The following is a 16241-nucleotide window of genomic DNA, read 5'->3' as shown; positions in this document are numbered from 1 at the left end:
CTAGTTTTCAGTACTAGGATGCAGTTTCATATATATTTCATGTAAAATTATTTCCATGAAATGTCTATGGAAGAAAACATGAAGGGAAAAGCAGAAGCATAAGAACACAAGCCTTACTTAAGAGAAAAACAGAAACAGAAGTTTGCATTGATTTAAACTAAGTGGCTACTTGAGCCTTGTCTATGAAACTAAATAAGGACCTAATCTAGGCATGGAAGAGAGGGGAGGAGAACAATATCATGTTCACACCGGCTACAAAGAAAAATATAAGGAACATCCTCATTATTTCCGATACGAACACAACGAGTATGCTGCAAAACTCCACAGATATCACAGGAGATCATTCGTTCTCCGTCGTCTTCCTTAGCACCACAAGGGCAATCAATTACATGTTTATCCATGCTGCACTCATAAATCCTATCAATGTCAATTGCTTTATCTAGTATTCTTCCTTTCAAAACTAACCGAGACTGAGCTTGTACTAGCTTCAATATCATATCAGAGTCTTTAACATTCAAACTGATAATTGACTCCACAGTGAAGCTCCTTAAGCCCCAATATATTTCCTTAAAGACCCTATGGACTTCCTTCTTAAGCTCTTCAACAGTAGCATAGGCCGGCATGATGATAACTTCATATGGTGGCAAGGCCTTCATACCTTCATTGGTCTCTATCTTGTCCTTGAGACAAATTGTGCAGAAGACCATCACATTTTCACCAATGTTAGGACACAACTCTCCTCTATAATCTTTAATAAGATGCTTGGTGTCAAGAATGATCCTCGCAGCCACTGGGATGGATGTGAACATCTTGGTAATCAATGCTGCTGGTCTTTGCTCATTGAGGATGTATTTGTACAAATAGAAGATATCCTTCATGAGTTGAAGCCTTTTAAGCTGACCATATGGATCGATTTGAGACAGACTATCTTGGTTAGGCAAAGTAAAAGAGATATCCTCCAAGCAATACTCAAGAACTTTAGTCACTGGATTTACACTTCGGCGAACAATATAATTCCCCACTACATGGTTTCCTAGAGACTTCAACACAAAGTCTAATAAGCCTGTGTCACCAATGTATACACGAGCAGCGTCTCTAACTTCTTGTCTTGATACCCACCTGTTCTCTGCCTTCCTTAGCGCATCAACAATTACCCGAGCCGCCATTTCAACTCGCTTTGGTGACCAACGAGAAGCTGTGTCTAATGCAATGTTTGAGTTATCGGAAGCCAGGTAAGTTTCTTGTGGAAGGTGGGACTTAAGTTGTAACATGAAATGGAACAGATGGCCTAGTGTGACCAGAGAATTGTTTGACATCATTTGGTATCTATGGACAATGACTGAGATTTCATGATTAGAGCTGCCAAGGTGATGAACAAGTAAGCACAAAGGCATGCCTTGCATTGCTTCTATTGCTTTCTGGTACATTGGTTGGGTGACACCAAAGCTGCCATGGCCGAATCTGTAGCCCCAACGGCTGAACCATGGCTCACCATATGCTACTGCATGGATCAACCTCAAGTCCATGCTTCTCTTCCTTGCAGTGTCAGTTAGGCTCACCTTCCTAACATATAAGCAAGAATCAAAGAAGTTAGTTTTTGAAGTAAAACTCAATTAATCAATGAAGCCCCAACCAGTTTTTGGGGACCAATTAACGGGTCTAAACAAGCTGGGTGGTGTGACCTTGAGATCAAATGTTTTATTAGACCCAAGAGCATTTAACTTATCAGTTTGCTGAGAATTGTTTTACTAGTAACCGTCCGGAAACTCCAGGAGTTATAATACAATGAGAATTACAGTTCTGATGAACTGAAATGGAATTATTTGATGGATTCAAAGATGAGAGCATCTAATAATCAAGCCTAACCTTACTCTTAATCCAGTGCAAATTCGATCCCAGAAGTCCATAATCTCTTGGCCAGACAATTCTGAACCCTTCTCTACTCCATTGATACAGAGCAAATGCCCAAACCCATTCATGTGGAAGACCCCATGCATAAGGTGGCCATGTGGCTCCGTCAAATTTGAATTCATTCCTCTCGTTGCTTCAGATCCTCTGCAGTTCTCTTTGTGAATTAGAGATGGGTGTGTCAGTGTTGCAATCTCGTTGCAGGGTACAACAAAGTGAAACTTCTTGTTGCAAATCATGTGGTGTCCCCAACCTGAGCTATTATCAACAAAAATTTTAGAGAAGTTTTGTAGAGAAGGCAAAGATAGGGTTCAGATCATCCAGCTGAACTCAACATGAAGGAAGTGGATGTTATTGTACACTCAAATGAGAGATTTACACATGATAGATTAGAGATCAGGCGCTAGGAATTTACCCACGTATAGGCAGTAATTGCAGTGAGGATGAGCAGATGCCTCAACAGTTTCTTCGATGATCAACAGCGAGATATGAACCGGGGGATGGCGATGGAGTTCGAGCTGGAAAGACCAGCTTTGCATTCCATGGCATAAATTGGACTCAGGACTTCCTAGTTCAAGTAATGTCTTGATATTTTGATGAAACAAGCCATTAAACTCTGCTGGGTACCCGGGTTCACAGAATGTCTTGAACCCAAAAGCCCTTCCCCCTCTCTTCCTTTTCCTACAACTAGTAAGATTCAACTGTGACATTGCTGAATCTCAGCCACTTTCACAGATAAATGAAGAAACCCAATTGAAAAGGACTGAGAATGGAAGATCAGTTAATGAAGTTACAGGAAGCAGGAATTATAAAGATAAGTACCGAAATTCTAGTAAACTAGAGAACTAGAACAGTCTCAAGGTGTACTGCTGGATCACACACTTAGTGCCTAGAAATAAAATTGGAGGGAACCAAAAGCACCTAATGACTAATCAAATATTGGAAAAGCCTATCAAATATTGGAAAAGGAAACTCTTGCTAGATGCATGATTTCATTCAAAAATTGATCCCCGTGCTAGTTCTTCGCCATGGTTTCCGGCAACTACTGGAATACTGAGGCCATTTTATCTAAAAAAATCAAACCATGCTTTTGTTCATCAAAGCATCAAAGGATTTAGAGAGTGAAGGCTTATTAGATACAATAACAGCCATTGGTTTTGAAGGACTCTGATTAATGCTGTAGAAGCTGATTCATAATTTAAAGTGGATGGACAAAATAAATGCAGTGTTCTTGGCCAACCACTTCGAGTGTTGTCTGTAGGAACAAAACATTCCTTTCATGTGGAATTCGTTTTTTCAATACCATACATAAAAACCCTCAGAATATGATTAACCAACTTAACTATTCCCTCAATCCAAACAATCTATAGGAGGAAATTGATCAAGTAGTTTGGATGAGTACAGAAAAATTTTGAAGCCAATGAGGTTTGGCAGAACATCTAGGTTGGATGAGAAGAGCAAATCTAGCTAGGATTGTTGTAGTCCATTACTTATTTAACATAAAATACTTTACCAATCACATAATCCATGCTCAGATTATTTCAAACTTTTTTTCCTCCATAGCAATTCTGTAATCAGTGGATCCATGATACTTGCAAAACCAAAAAGAAAACCAGAATCATCCCCCCACAGAATCGCGAAATGGTGCCAACTGGTTCAATTTCATAGTCGTATTAATTTTTTATGTGACACACATTAAAAGATATGGGTGACTCCATGTGATGAGGCACCCACACAGGCCACACCCTCATCCCAAAGGAACAACAACAGAGAGCCAAACGAGATTAAAATTGCAGTGTTGCAGTGTAATAGTACATTTCATTGGCAACATTCAATAATTTTCACAACCTTGGACGATATTCTGACAAACATGGTAAGTTTGTGTTGAAATTCACATATGGCTGTGAGACCATCAAGGCCACAATCTAGGTTAAGCAAGCCAAGCCAAAATCTTAACAGAAGACACAGTAATTGGTCAGACATGTTCGGGCACAAGTATAAAACCAGAAACTGAAACTGATTAACCATCGCCATGCATAGCCAAGCCATTCAACAGAACTTCAAGAGGTTAACCACTCTGTTCACCTTCCTGTTTCCGCTCTCCACTACAACAGAAGAAATGGGGTAGCTTCACTCGACCACAACTCCTGCAAAACAGAAAGTAAGAATAATCACAACCCAGAATAATAGAATCCAACAACGAGACTCTAAAATTGTGAATTCAGTACACCATAGAATTATTGATAGCAATTCATGTATGTAGCTTCCCAAGTTTCCAAAATTTTAAGAATAAAATTAAAAAGCGAAGATTTCAGTAAAATGTCACTTTTCTTTAAAATTGTATGCTGGAGCCCCTAAAAAAAGTTTATACGTACCAATCCCCCTGTAAATTGCCTAATATGTCCTCCATTTTTAGGTTTCCCCATCATACTTCCAAGGCAGGATTTTGTAGTCAATCAGAATGACCAACTCCGTCACAACTAAATATTGCAGGGAAGCAAATACTTACAAAAGAGAATGCATCTAAAGTCTACAAAGATATCCCTGAGTAGTTAATTAACCCCAAAACAAAAAGTGATTGAAACACTTGCACCTTTAATGTAGCTCTAGATTGAATAGGATCAACCAGGGGCCAGTCTTCCAGGATCTCAACTTACAATGTTAGAATATAGGGCTTTAAGATTTTGAAGCAGTTGATTTGGATACATAAGAACATAGGTTATGCGGGTCATATAATTTCGGAGAAACATAAAGTAATGGGGTGCATGGATGGATGGGCAGGTTCTTGAGATATGGGATGAAAGGTAATTGAAACGGGTCAAACTTGGAGAGAACTTAGGTAATGATATGAGGGGATCCATAAAGTTCGGTACCTTTTTAACAGCTAGACTCGAATAGAATTAAGTTTGAAGTTTGAGGGAGTACAAAAATAGAAAGAATAAAGGGAAATATGGTTACTGGGTTAGAGGATTTAAAAGAAGAAAAGGGGTTGGGGGTAATTCAACTTACTATGTCAAGATATCTTGAACACATAATTTTGAATTAGAAAAGATATTCTTGGAGAAAAAGAGAGAAGAGAAGATAAGAAATTACACAAGAGGAAGCATGGTCACACAACCATGGTATACCATTGCACCTCACTGCGAGCAATAAACAAAAACCAAAATTCAAGTCAAGACATGGCTCAATTGAGCAATTACATCTATATTATCCACATTGGCTGACAGTTTCAAACTCAAACTAGGACTCATAATTAGAAACAAACTCCAAAATTAGACTACTAAATTAAAAACAAAAGGCCTAACCCGGTCCTTAACCTATCAGGTAACCTGAACTCACTAGGAAATGGAAATAATAAAGGAAATAGATTAAAAATAGGATAGTTTACCAAATAAATGGAATAAATCCCGTTTTCCTTCTTTCTAACCATATTTTAGGCTCATCATATTGGCCAATTACAAAGCAAATGCATGAATCAAAGGCCAAATACATACATGATCCAATCCCAGGCTATTTCTAAGGAAAGAAGCCCAATTTGGTGATGATTCTGTATCAATGTCAGCTTGGGTCTCTAAAGTGGGTATTTCCAGTCCAACCATGCTAACACAACTTCATCAGTCACCAATACCAACATCCTCCGGAGAATATTACTTAGGATTTTCAACAAACAAATACGCTTCTACCAAACCAAACTTTTCCTGTAGAGACAAAAATTTTCTCTTCCACCCACCCAACATTATGCATCTTTTTCATTTTGGAAACCCAACACTCAAAGCACTCAGTTTCAGATATACAGGAACCTCAATTGATTTTTCCCATTTTAAATCCCAAAAGATTCAAATTCCAATCAACATGCCTTTTTAGAGTGAATAACCTGCATGTAAAAAGCATTCTCAGCATGGCCTCTACATGCAGGTTCATGCCTGGCCCCAAAACCATATTGAGTATCGCAACATACTGAGATATTATACGTTCAAAATTTCAGAATTTATAAATCCCAGAATTCTCCCAACCAAAGTTTGATCGGCGGCGCGGTAGGTGAGCGCGCGCGGTGACGCCGCAGTTTAGGACAAGGCGCGGTGCGCGGTGGGCAGGTCGCGCGCGGCGGGGACTCCTGTCCCAACACACTGACTCATGATCACAGGGCTCTATCATAGACAGCAAGAGAGGCAAGAAAGAGTATCTCACAATCAAATTCCTCTAGAGACATCACATCTTTACCAAGTGAATAAAGATAATACAGATGAACCAAAACCATTTTCCCCACTTCAAAACCAGAATCCCTGACTATTTTTTCCATAATCAAAAGCAAGAAGGTGCATATAACATGATCATAAACATTTTTACAAAACATTCTTAGAAATCAGGGCAAAACCACCACATGTAGTCACAAAGGATAGTCTTGAAAGTTCAAGTTTGCAAGTCTCTAAAGCTCACAGAAGATTATGTGCTACATGCAGAAATATACCCCCATAAGATTATACTTAGTCACAAAATTTTGAGTGTAACTCAATGAATTGACTTCCAGACATAGTACCCATTGCAAACTTCAGGGTGTCAAAAGTTTTAGATTTAAATAGTAAAGGCCTTACCTGCATCGAATTATTACTGGAACAGGTTTTAAAGCTTTTGGTCCATTTCTTATGCCTCTTTTGTGTTTAGAAACCTGCACATCTAACAAAAATCTATCAGATCCAAGAATCGCTCCTTGAAGTTTTTTATAATAAACCCATACTGCCATGACAAAACATGAACAGAATGAAATTATACGTTCCAGACTCATGCAGAAACCATATGAATATGATAGATTAAGTGATTTAACATGAGATCTGTCCTTTACAGGGTGGAAAAAGGAAAGAAAAACTGATACTTTACTAAAAAAGAGAAGAATAATGAACAATCAAGCTCAACAATATGTAGTTTTGCATATTAGGAGAACTTATTTTCAAGAACATTCCAACTTTGAGAATTCATTTCTTATCTTGTATTCCAAATCAAGCTATCTTACAGAATGAAGATATACAATATAAAGCAAAAAGCAGGTATATAAAACATGAAAAACAGAATCATGTAAACATTGGGTAAGCAAGCAAAATTTCTAGTTACATGAGCAATGTCACATACTAAAATTCTAAAATGCATAGAGAACTCTCCTTGATAAGTTCTTTGAGGAATAAAATATAGAATGCAAATGGAAACCCCTAATGATTTTGACATAGCAAAAGGTGTGAAAGGAAAATCATAAATTGAATTAACCAATATTCTAAAGAATCACAATCAAACAAAAAAAAATTAGGTGCTCACCTCAAAGAAAAGTTATCTAAGAAATGTAAGATAAAGAGCATTACAAAAATATGCAGAAAAAGAAAGTAAAGGAAACCAAATAACTAGTGAAGAAGAACATAGTTGGGACGTTCATTAAGGAAAAGCTACATATATTTACAGCATCAGCAGCCTGTACAGCCTGCATTGGCTACAGTTGGTCCCAGCCAACAAACACAAATTCAAGAGGTCAAACCATAATGGTACAGGAGCACTAGAACTTCAGGACATATTTCTCTCTTCTGTACTTGTGCAGCCTACATTGGCTACATGTTCAGATCCTTCTTTCTTCTGTGCTTGTTCTTATTTTCATAATCAAACTTCATTTGAGACTGACTACCATGTAATTCAGTTCCATTTCCTAATTTGGCTTCATGTGGCCTACTTTCATATGTCTGATAATAATTCCTGTCCATGTAAATTCTCTATAGCGGCTAAGTTGCAAAAGTAAACAAGACAAAATCAAAACCATCTAAGCCATGGGATTTAACCCTACATAGTCACATGGAACCCTGAGAATTTTGAAACAAATTACAGAAGCTAACTGGGAACACTTTCCAGGGATTAAGCAAGGAAGTTTCAAACTGACATTACAGCAGCTCAGTCAGGAATCATTTAGAGGGGTTGGCTTGGCCTGACCAGCTTTCAGTAAATCAATTTATGAACCCAAAATCAGCACAATTTCCATCCACTATTCTGCACAAGTAGTAGCCTTGCCATTGCTTTCACAATGGTATAAGTCGATAGGAGTTAACCATAGTTGTCAAGGCAATGCCTAGGCATTCAGACTTTTTCTTGGTTCAAGGTGACAACACACCTAGTTGGCACTTCACTTGTTTGCATAAATTCATATTTATTGTTTTATTTCGGTGAATATGCCTACATGATATCTTATGCTTTATTATTCATAGGCCTTCTGATGTTAAGTCATCAGTATCATCATGTTACATTTATTCATATATTGCAAATGCTAGGCACCTCAGTGCCTGGGTTCACCTAGTCACCAATGACTAGTAATGTGTTCATCCATACTAGACCCGAGTAAACATTATAACCTACCAACCTGCAAAAGTGAAAGCATGTTTTAGATAGTTCCAAATTTAAAACTGTCTTAATAAGTTATCTGACCTTGCTCTATAACGCTTATGAGTTCTAAACTATTTTATGTGGCCCTAAATCTATTGGCGGTTTTTTTATTTTTTTCGCAGGGTGGGGTGAAGGGGGCTCAAAATGCTTATTTTCCTACTGCACTGTCAATCGTTTAGTAATCTCAAATGATCTCTAGACCCTACGGGTGGAATTGGTGAAAACAATCTCTAAACATGTAGGCACCCTCTTTGTGATAAGGCAATACATGATAAGTTTATGGTGAAAAGCCAAATACGGTTAAAGTCAGAAAATTCATCCACACTCACAAGGAAAAGAAAGTATATCAAGCCTAAATGTCTAACAGTCAAAAATAATCTTACTAAAACGCTGAAGCCTAAATTACAATAGAAATCATAGGAACTTCTAAAATAGTGAACTAGTTTGATAAACCAAAACTTAAAATATGCAACCCTATATGACTTCAAATTGTCATAAGGTTAACAGAAAAATTAGTACCCAACAGCTGAGTAATCCAAACAGAAATCAGCAACCAAACCCGAAAACAAACTGTAAATCCAATATAACGATAATAAACAAAACCACTCAAGAAACAATATCCAATGCAAAAGGAAATATTCGCTCTTTCTTGTTGTATCAACCAGGGATTGGGTATTGAGTCCCTATAATTTATAAAAACAACAAAAGTTCTCAAACATCTAGTTCAAAAGAAGAGAAAAAAGTATCGAAGAGATGACCTTCTTCTTTGGGACTGCCATGACCTCCATACTTCCAACATTAGAGAAACTGGGAACTTTGATTTCAGGGTTCGCTTCCAACTCTTGATCAAATTCCGGCAAAATGGGTGGTCTTCCGATATCAACGTCCATTGCTCTCTCCAGTGGCACAGGAAAAGAAGGTACACGGAAAAATCGTCTAGATAATAATCTAAAAGCCAAGCTCCCCATTGCCGTCACAGAGAGACTTGTGGCGCTGAAGGGCTTTTCGTCTTGGGATTTAGAAGAGAACCCAACGACAGTAGAGAGAGGGTTTTAGACTTTTAGTCGATCTGGACTAGCAGAAGGAAATACCCTTTTTCGTAAATGTGCTTAATTAGTAATTAATTTTTTATTTTGTAGGTTTAGGAAATTATCCCTTTTATATCCCCTGCTTTGGCTCGTTGTTGCTGGTTTCGTCTCTGTGGCATTGCTGGAGCTGGCTTCACTCCAGGCTTATTCTCCTTACTTCTGGGTTCTGTAAAACGACACAAGCTTTGAGCTTTGGTTCTTTTACGATCTTCAAGTTCCACACAAAAGGGTTTGTTACCATTGTATTTTTTTCTCTTCCTGATGATCTTTATTCTGTATTAATTTCATGCTCTTCACCTTGTTCTGGTTAACGATTTCTTACTAGAACTATCTCATATTTCTAGAATACATGAAAGCTGGTGTTTTTTCTTCTGGGTAGTTCGAATCTTTCACTTTGTGGCTTTACTCCTGTCTTGTTTGCTTCGCCATATTTCTCACAATGAAAATGGGAATTCTCTCGGTTGCTTTGTTTGTCATTGTTGGTAATGAGTTCATCTCTTTTATGACGATCAATTTCCTGTCTCACTCAAGACGTTTCTCTGAGAGTAGGTCTAGAGACCGTCCAGAGCAAACAGATCCAAGGGTGATAATTGAAACCTTTGAATTCAATAATATGGTAAAGTGGCTTCTGGGTGGAGATCTTCCCCTACGCTGCTAACTATGATTGGATGCTTCCTCTGGTGACAGCAATCACTCCAACAAAGAACCAGTTCTTTCTTCATCTGGCTTCTGTACACAACCCCCCCCCCCCCAAAAAAAAAAACTGATGGCTGGGCAGCTCCATCTTACATTATCATGGCATCTCTCTTGGCAAGATTGTTTTTTTTTTCGGTTCTCTTTCTTCATCTTCACTTCTTCGTTGTCCCCTTTACTTTTCTTCTTCTTTTTCTCCGATCCCTGTTTCATTCTTAATTTTTTCCCCTCTTTTTCCCTCTTTTTTCTTAAATTTTTGTTTTGGTGATGCTTCATTGTCATGTTATGCAATTGATTAATTATTTCTTGTTCAGAACGGAATTATAGAAAAGCGGGCATTTAAGCTCTGAAGCATATTCTTTCACCTTGGTTGGGTGGGGGGGGAGGTTTTTTTTTTGTTGTTGGGTTGGGGGTGGGGGTGGGGGTGTTAAGAATAAAGTTACTTTCCTGGGAACCCTGCCCCCACCTTGTGTCAACTAGTCAACTTGACAACTATCACCATGACCATCACAGGGAATGGCATGCTTCCCCTTCACAATTAGCTGTGCATTTGAAAACAGATAAATGTTTGCATTTTTAAGGAGTACGACACCCTTTAGAGCAGGGGAGTTGGTCATGTATTTGGTATTCATCTGGGTATTAAATGTTGAGGAGTTTAAAAAGTTCATATTTTCTTATTTTAATGACAGGGCTAGGAATAACACCTGACTAAATAGTTTGAAGTCCTACCCTGTTTTATAGCAAACCTACTGCTAATTTTGATCCTTCAAGATTGATGAAACTTACCTATAGAAATAAACAGGAACGATGTTTTTAGAAGTTAAATTCAAGAACAATTGTGTTTATTTTCTTATTTTGATGCAAGTCTATAGTCTTTTATGCCTGATCTTAAAGCTCTCTATCTATGAGTATCGGAAGCCTCTTGAGAAAGCAATAGTTAATTATGAATAATGACTTTCTGAAGCTATGGAATTGGTGTATCTGTTTGATAACTGACATGGACATCTTGGGTGTTGAGCAAGTAATTCAGACCTGTATCTGAAGTCTGACACCTCGATGTTATTGACACTCCGTTTAACCAGATTTCCAGTTCTTGGTATGAACAACTATGAATAACAATGGAACAATTATAGATGAAGCAATATGGAGGTGGTTCCGTCTGTGTCCCTCAGCAGATCCTGCTATAGCGGAAGCCTTGTGCACTGCATATGCCTTTTCATGCAATAGCATTAAGTTTCTATTTCTACCAAGAGAGCCCCACAGATGGGGAATTTCAGTTTTGTTATCTAATTTCTTACATTATTTAAAGTAGAAGAAAGGGGAGTCATCCCTCTGGATTATGATGATTCAAAGAAACAACTCGACTGTGTGTGCCAGGTGATTCAGCTGCCTAACAGTTGCTATGCCTTTCATTCTCTTTCTGTTCTGCTAATTTTAATTTTAAGGTTGCTTTACCGTTCTGTTTACTGTAGCAGATTACCAGCTTAGAGGAATATTCAGACAATTAATGTCTTGTGTGATAACTGATAAGAACCCTACTGTTAGCCTTCCGTTTTGTGTGATTGTTGAAGTAATCAATCATACAGGCCTTCTGTTTGGGTGTTTCTTTTATTATCTGTTGCTGGAACTGTGAACATCATGTACTGTTGATCTTATTGGAAGATTCTTGCATGAGTTGGGTTCTAAGTTGAAGATCCAATAGCTTTATTTTTCTCTTATAGAGTGCTTCAAATATGGACATTAGTGTGGCTTTTGGTTTGTTACCATGTCCTGTGATTTCATAACAGAGAAACAAGATACTTATTAGTAAACCATGATTTATGTGTATGTCCTTCCCTATAGATGTATATTGTAGTATACTGCTTTGTTTGTTGATTTACCCTTTATGATCCGTTATTGTACATTCTGAAATTTCCTTTGAATTCCATCTCCTAAGGATTCCCACTTGAGGAGCAATGATCCTATGAGTCTGGACTATCACTGTTGAAATAGATAGAAAGCTTAACTCTCTGAGATCATGCTACGTTTCTGATACTCTTCATTTATCTTGCATGTTATTATGTACTAAACCTATGCAATTAAAAAACCTCTCTATCCTTTTTTAGGTGTGATTATGGATGGTGAGCCAATTTTGAAGGGTGATAAACTTATACTGAGGGGTCTGAAGTTTCACGGGTATCATGGAGTAGAAGCAGAAGAGAGGAAGTTGGGCCAGAAGTTCTTGGTTGATATTGATTCATGGTTAGATCTCCGAGCAGCAGGTAAATCTGATGAGTTAACTGATACAGTCTCCTATGCTGAAATCTACAGGTGAGTAGTAAGCTAATTTTTGTTTAATTCTGTAGTAACTAGTCTTTTCCATTCTCGCATATCCATTGCATACATTATAGAGGATTTACTAATATTTAGAGAAGCTTATCTGGATAATCATTCCTCTTTGTTGACAACAGTGATCTGTATTACATTCTCCTAGATATCTTGCTTGAATTTTCTTCTGGATTTTGACCATAATTTGATGTGGTGGGAAACTGGAAATTGGTGTATGACTACTGATGTCAGTTCCACTTTGTTTCCAATGTCAAAGTTTCCTAAAGTAGGATCCATCAAATAATTGAGATCTATATACTGCTAAAATGACTAATAGGTTCCCCTGTTTGGAATTTCAGCATTGTGAAGGAAATCATGGAGGGGCCTCCTCACAAACTTGTGGAGTCTGTGGCTCAGGTCATTGCATGCACCATACTCACAAAATTCCCTCAGATATCTGCTATGCGAGTGAAAATTGGGAAACCTCATGTTGCTGTTTATGGCACTGTTGATTATTTGGGTGTCGAGATTATTAGATACAGAAATATTGATGTAGAAAAAATTTGAGTTTTAGGGGTTCAGTCAGGATGTTAAGTCATGTTTCTCTTTTTTGAGAAGAATAGAAAAACAGAGTTCTCTACACAAAGCCATTTAAGCATTTAAGAGTTCAACAAATTTCTGTTCTTTTACTATTTATCAAAAAAAATTGAAGCTTTATTCTACCATATAATAAGAAAGCTTTATTTTCAAGATCGGTAGATATTGGCTTCACATCTCCCAGGGGAAAAGTTCTAGAACCAGACAAGAGAAGTCAAACTTCCTGTTTCTATTTTAGCCATTAAATTTGCTGCTCAATATTGAATCCTTCCACAAAATGGGGGAAAAACTAGCTAGGCTCATTGAGATCTTAAGTGATTCTACGATCAACTTGTTGAGCCAAAGTAATGTATGTGAGATAAAGAACACGATCCTTGGCGCCAGTACGATGATTCCGTGTGTGCTTGCAGAAGTACTTCAGTTGATCAAGCGTGCAACAACCAAGCATTTGCCCAAGGAATAAGAAAAGCCAATTGATATGTTTCTTCTTCTTTTCAACCGTGGGCTTTACACAATTTGTTTTTCCACAGAATCTGCAGTCAGGAAGCAAAGGATTCGACCATTCTGTTGGAGCTCGATCATGCATGTTGCTTCTATTTCTTAGGATGAAACCAGCAACCTCAAAGAACTTTGTTTCGAGGTCAAATTCAATTTGGTGAGCGACATTACACTTCTTGCATTCAACTGAACCGTGTATACTGTCTATTCCTCTGCGTAATAGATTTTCAAGGCTGCAAACAGTAGCACGGCGGTTGGTAGCCCATCGATGAGGCACAGGGATTATATCATCCTTTCCCTCTGTAGGGTTTCGTTTCCGCCGTTTTCCTGGCTGTTCATAGTGAGGTTGTGGATTGCTTGAGGAAGAAGGATTTGGATGAACTATTGCAGGTGTTAATGGTGAAGAATCACCAACATTATGATTTGGAAAATTTATTACGGGTGTTAATGTTGATGGACCAGCAACACTAAGATTTGGATGGAATAATGCAACACTAAGATTTGGATGGAATAATGCAGGTGTTGATGGTGAAGGACTACCAACATTATTTGTTGATGTTGAGGAGGTAGAAGTTAAAGAAAGATCAAATAAATTATTTATTGATGCAGGGTGAGGCATTGTTGGAGAAACTGAATTTGGTAATGCTGGGGGAAGTGAACTTGATGATGCTTGGGGAAGTGAACTTTGTAATGGTTCTTCTGCCTCTGATGGTGTTTGTAATGGTTCTTCTGCCTCTGATGGTGGTTGTAATGGTTCTTCTGCCTCTGAAGGTGGTTGTAATGGAGGTTTAAGGGAAAGGTTAAGGTCAATCGAATCTTCAATTTTCGATTTCTTCATCCTGAAAATTAGAAACTATAATCTGATCAGGGAAGTCTTTAAGCAAATCTATCTAATAAAGATACTTTTAAACAAATGCAGAAGAAAGAAAACTGAAATGAGAACTTCATTGAAAATCTATGAAGTTCAGAGTTTGATCCTTTTAACTATAAATCAAACTCTTATTGATCAGTTGGAGATAAGATCAAGTAAGAATAGAGCTAGTTAAGGTGGATTTGAATTTGAATTCAGAGACTCATCCTTTACAAAGTCTAATAAAAATAATTTAATATTAAAAATCATGAAAATTTTAAAGATAATACGTTAAATAAATAAGAAACATGGAAAACCCTGAACAAGATGAGGAAACAAATTTAAAGAAGTAAAGGAAACGCTGATCAATCAAGGAGAGCAAAATGATAAGAATGCAGCAAATAAATAAAGTAGTATATCACCATATCCCAAGAATAAGCAACAAGAAATCTTTAATGAAGCTCTCTATTTAGTTTCTTGAAATCAGAATCATTTTGAGAAGAACTCAAGATAAAGACTTTGGTTCTACAGAGCCTCGTTGAATCCTTTTGCCTTCAAGGATAGATAGATTCACAGCAAATCAAGGAGGATCCGAAGAAGTTAACAACTATGACTAAAGAAGCTGGTCTATTAAGTAAGAAACAAACATGGAAAACCCTTAAAACAACAGAATTAGCAAAACAAAATTAGAATGCAGCACAAGAATAAGCAACAAATCATGAACTGAAGATAGACTTTGCTTCTAAAGAGTCCTGTTGAATCTTTTGCCTTCTAAAGTTAGATGTGAATTATGGATTCACAGCAAACCATTTTACGATCCAAAAACGTTAGTAATTAAAGACTCAAGAAGCTAGTTTGATCTTGTACTCTAATCTATTACAAGGAAAGCTGAAGAGGAAAAAAGAAATTCAACCCTGAAAACTTACTTCAAACCTCAGCGCTGTGATTAAGAAAATCTTCTTTCTCCAATATGAGAGACAGTTAAACTCTAGCAAATGATTATATAGAAATAGTGATTATGGTAAGAGAAAATAACAAACTCTAGAGTCCTTGCGAATGCAATACAAGAGAAAGAGGAGACTGAGAACGGTAAAATAGGAGATTGGGTGAGTGGAAGTTGGAGAGACCCTCGCGAATTTACATCTTCTGTAACTCTTTCCCTACAATTTCCTGTAATTCCCTCCTAGGATTGTTCCATGTGGCATTTAAGTAATCCAACGGTTACCTAATTAAAATTAAATTTGAAATTTATTTAAACCCACTCTTAAATTTGAATTTTATTTAAACTCTAGTTTGTTAGGTAACGTTGGATTACTTAAATGCCACATGGCACAATCTTAAGAGATAATTACAGGAATTGTAGAGAAAGGAATTACACCTGGGGGCTCTCAAAAATAATCATTTAAAAAAAAAAAAAAATTTTACTTTTACCCCTTTAAACTAGGAGTGTGGTCATTTTACCTTTTTAAACTAGGAGTGTGTGGTCATCTCCCCTGACCGGAAGTACAATACGGCTTTATAACCACAAATACATCGGGGCTCACAAGTGAAAAATAATTCAAAAAATCTAAAAAATGAGACCCATCACCAGTACCGGACAACCCCTGTAGACTATGGTCGAAAGCCGACAACGGAAGACCCTAACCCTCAAACTAGTAGAAATCCTGTCCACTCACTCTCACATAAGCGTACCGGACAACCCCACAGACTATGGTTGCATGACACCGACCCTCAAACGGGAACATGTCCACTAACTCTCACATATGTGAGGAGATAACTGAGACCCGAACCCTCAAACTCGGGAAATCATGTCCACTAAGCGTGCAAAGTCGCGACTCACCCGTGTTGCATGACACACGGACATGACACTGTACAATGTGAGTCTCACAATT

General features: G+C 37.6%; 3 protein-coding genes across 4 annotated transcripts; 1 reads left to right on the top strand and 2 right to left on the bottom strand.

The window, feature by feature from the left end:
• Positions 1–200: 200 nt before the first annotated feature.
• On the bottom strand, positions 201–2618 carry MS1 (RING/FYVE/PHD zinc finger superfamily protein). The gene is made up of 3 exons (XM_089139212.1): positions 2324–2618; positions 1867–2161; positions 201–1563 (listed from the first exon to the last, which is right to left on the bottom strand). Exons 1-3 carry the CDS (start codon positions 2616–2618, stop codon positions 201–203), a joined length of 1953 nt encoding a protein of 650 aa, XP_088995338.1.
• Positions 2619–3637: 1019 nt separating this feature from the next.
• LOC149000774 (uncharacterized) lies at positions 3638–9379 on the bottom strand. The gene is made up of 3 exons (XM_089141054.1): positions 9075–9379; positions 6501–6574; positions 3638–4055 (listed from the first exon to the last, which is right to left on the bottom strand). Exons 1-3 carry the CDS (start codon positions 9282–9284, stop codon positions 3977–3979), a joined length of 363 nt encoding a protein of 120 aa, XP_088997180.1. The 5' UTR covers positions 9285–9379; the 3' UTR covers positions 3638–3976.
• Positions 9380–9520: 141 nt separating this feature from the next.
• On the top strand, positions 9521–13724 carry LOC149000773 (dihydroneopterin aldolase 1-like). 2 transcript variants are annotated; one of them, XM_089141017.1, is made up of 3 exons: positions 9521–9646; positions 12203–12407; positions 12764–13724. In XM_089141017.1, exons 2-3 carry the CDS (start codon positions 12211–12213, stop codon positions 12969–12971), a joined length of 405 nt encoding a protein of 134 aa, XP_088997143.1. In that variant the 5' UTR covers positions 9521–9646; positions 12203–12210; the 3' UTR covers positions 12972–13724. The 2 variants fall into 2 exon arrangements, with proteins under 2 accessions (XP_088997143.1, XP_088997142.1); XM_089141016.1 differs by having other exon boundaries at positions 9521–9633; positions 12764–13721.
• Positions 13725–16241: the final 2517 nt, after the last annotated feature.

Source organism: Hakea prostrata, chromosome 11 (assembly GCF_041222555.1).
Source record: "Hakea prostrata isolate BN-2017 chromosome 11, UWA_Hpros_2, whole genome shotgun sequence".
Taxonomy (NCBI): Eukaryota; Viridiplantae; Streptophyta; class Magnoliopsida; order Proteales; family Proteaceae; genus Hakea; species Hakea prostrata.
The sequence above is the reverse complement of the archived record's forward strand: the minus strand, read 5'-3'. Positions and strand labels throughout refer to the sequence as shown.

Coding starts and splice junctions, on each gene's coding strand:
- MS1 (XM_089139212.1), bottom strand. CDS start 2,618: ATGTCACAGTTGAATCTTACTAGTTGTAGGAAAAGGAAGAGAGGGGGA. Junction 2,162..2,323: donor CAATTACTGCCTATACGTGG/GTAAATTCCTAG, acceptor ATAATAGCTCAG/GTTGGGGACACCACATGATT. Junction 1,564..1,866: donor TGCACTGGATTAAGAGTAAG/GTTAGGCTTGAT, acceptor CTTATATGTTAG/GAAGGTGAGCCTAACTGACA.
- LOC149000774 (XM_089141054.1), bottom strand. CDS start 9,284: ATGGGGAGCTTGGCTTTTAGATTATTATCTAGACGATTTTTCCGTGTA. Junction 6,575..9,074: donor TGGCAGTCCCAAAGAAGAAG/GTCATCTCTTCG, acceptor TTAGATGTGCAG/GTTTCTAAACACAAAAGAGG. Junction 4,056..6,500: donor CCAGTAATAATTCGATGCAG/GTAAGGCCTTTA, acceptor TCTGTTTTGCAG/GAGTTGTGGTCGAGTGAAGC.
- LOC149000773 (XM_089141017.1), top strand. CDS start 12,211: ATGGATGGTGAGCCAATTTTGAAGGGTGATAAACTTATACTGAGGGGT. Junction 12,408..12,763: donor TCCTATGCTGAAATCTACAG/GTGAGTAGTAAG, acceptor TTGGAATTTCAG/CATTGTGAAGGAAATCATGG.